The sequence below is a fragment of the Galeopterus variegatus genome, unplaced genomic scaffold, assembly GCF_000696425.1.
Source record: "Galeopterus variegatus unplaced genomic scaffold, G_variegatus-3.0.2 Scaffold28617, whole genome shotgun sequence".
Classification (NCBI taxonomy): domain Eukaryota; kingdom Metazoa; phylum Chordata; class Mammalia; order Dermoptera; family Cynocephalidae; genus Galeopterus; species Galeopterus variegatus.
Genome location: NW_007754728.1, coordinates 6162 through 7847, shown reverse-complemented (window position 1 = coordinate 7847; position 1686 = coordinate 6162). Strand labels below are relative to the sequence as shown.

At 44.1% G+C, this 1686-nt stretch overlaps 1 protein-coding gene across 1 annotated transcript; it reads left to right on the top strand.

Annotated features, from left to right (window-relative positions):
• Positions 1 to 6: 6 nt before the first annotated feature.
• LOC103583806 (olfactory receptor 6K6) lies at positions 7 to 847 on the top strand. Its single transcript, XM_008565028.1, has one exon. It carries the CDS (start codon positions 18 to 20, stop codon positions 807 to 809), a length of 792 nt encoding a protein of 263 aa, XP_008563250.1. The 5' UTR covers positions 7 to 17; the 3' UTR covers positions 810 to 847.
• The last annotated feature ends 839 nt before the right edge of the window (positions 848 to 1686 follow it).

Below are 1686 nucleotides of genomic sequence, written 5' to 3'. Positions count from 1 at the left end.
TTGTCATCCAGTTAGACATGGCCCTGCACACCCCTATGTATTTCTTCATCAGTGTCCTCTCCTTCCTGGAGATCTGGTATACCACGACCACCATCCCCAAGATGCTCTCCAGCCTAGTCAGTGAGCAGAAGACCATCTCCCTGGCTGGCTGCCTCATGCAGATGTACTTCTTCCACTCTCTTGGCATCACAGAAGGCTGTGTCCTGACAGCAATGGCCATTGACAGGTACATAGCTATCTGTAATCCTCTCCGTTACCCAACCATCATGACTCCCAAACTTTGTATTCAGCTGACAGCTGGATCTTGCCTCTGTGGCTTCCTCCTGGTGCTCCCTGAGATCACGTGGATTGCCAACCTGCCTTTCTGTGGCTCCAACCAGATTCGTCAGATATTCTGTGACTTCACACCTGTGCTGAGCTTGGCCTGCACAGACACATCCCTGGTAGTCATTGTGGATGCCATCCATGCGGTGGAGATCCTGGCCTCCTTCCTGGTCATTGCCCTATCCTACATCCGGATCATCCTGGTGATACTGGTGATGCCCTCAGCAGAGGGCCGTCGGAAGGCCTTTTCCACCTGTGCCACCCACCTTGCTGTGTTCTTGCTGTTCTTTGGCAGTGTGGCTGTCATGTATTTGCGATTCTCAGCCACCTACTCAGTGTTTTGGGACACAGTGATTGCTGTCACTTTTGTTATCCTTGCTCCCTTCCTCAACCCCATCATCTACAGCCTGAGAAACAAGGACATGAAAGATGCTATTGGAAGGATTTTTCGGTATCAGAAGAGGGCTGGTGGGACTGGAAGGTAGGTCTGGATCATGGAAACTCTGAAAAGCCTCCTGGAAGTTCAGAATTTCATCATTCTTTGTTTTGTCGATGATTAAGCTTTCACTATTGCCACAGCTACTCTTTCTATTATTACTAAAAAGAATAGTAAACTGCTGTGTCCAGGTCATCGGTGGTAACTGCATAGCCTGTCTACGTCAAAGTCCCTACCGTGCTTGGAACAGCTGAAGCGAGTGTGTGAATTCTGCTGCTGCTGCTCCTGCTATGACACCAAAGGAAAAAAGGCAAAGAAGTAAATATGAATATTTTAGCCAGCCTGAGGCTAAATGTCAGTGCTATATATCAGTGCTGGAAAAGATGAGAAAGCAACATAACTAATTATCCTTATTTGAGCATCACATATTGAATGCAGGTATTGATAACCACAGTATTGATATTCAATGCTGTATCCCACACATATGTACAATCAGCTATTTCCCAATCAAAAGAAATAAAAAACATTGGAAATAAGATTATCCTGGAGACTGAGCAATCCCCACTAAGGCCTAGTGTTTGATTTTATATAGGCTTACAGCATAGTAAAATGCCTTAGAACTGGAGTGTAAAATCTGACACTCATAAATCAAGGCAAGTTAATAAATTCCTGAAATAGTATGGTTAAAAAAATGAATTATTGGGAGAAGGGCTCCTGATAGTGTTACTTTTCTTGAAGTTCAGGAGTAGAGAATAGTCTAAAATAACTAGTACAGCTTTAAGGCTAAACACACTGGGGCAGGGAGTGAGCAGAACTCAGAAATTAAAGAAATGACTGAACCTCCAGAAAATATTTCCAGAATTAAATATGTGTTGCCCGTGTTTTCTTCACATCAGTGGAAGATGTTTACAAAAATGCCATTTAAG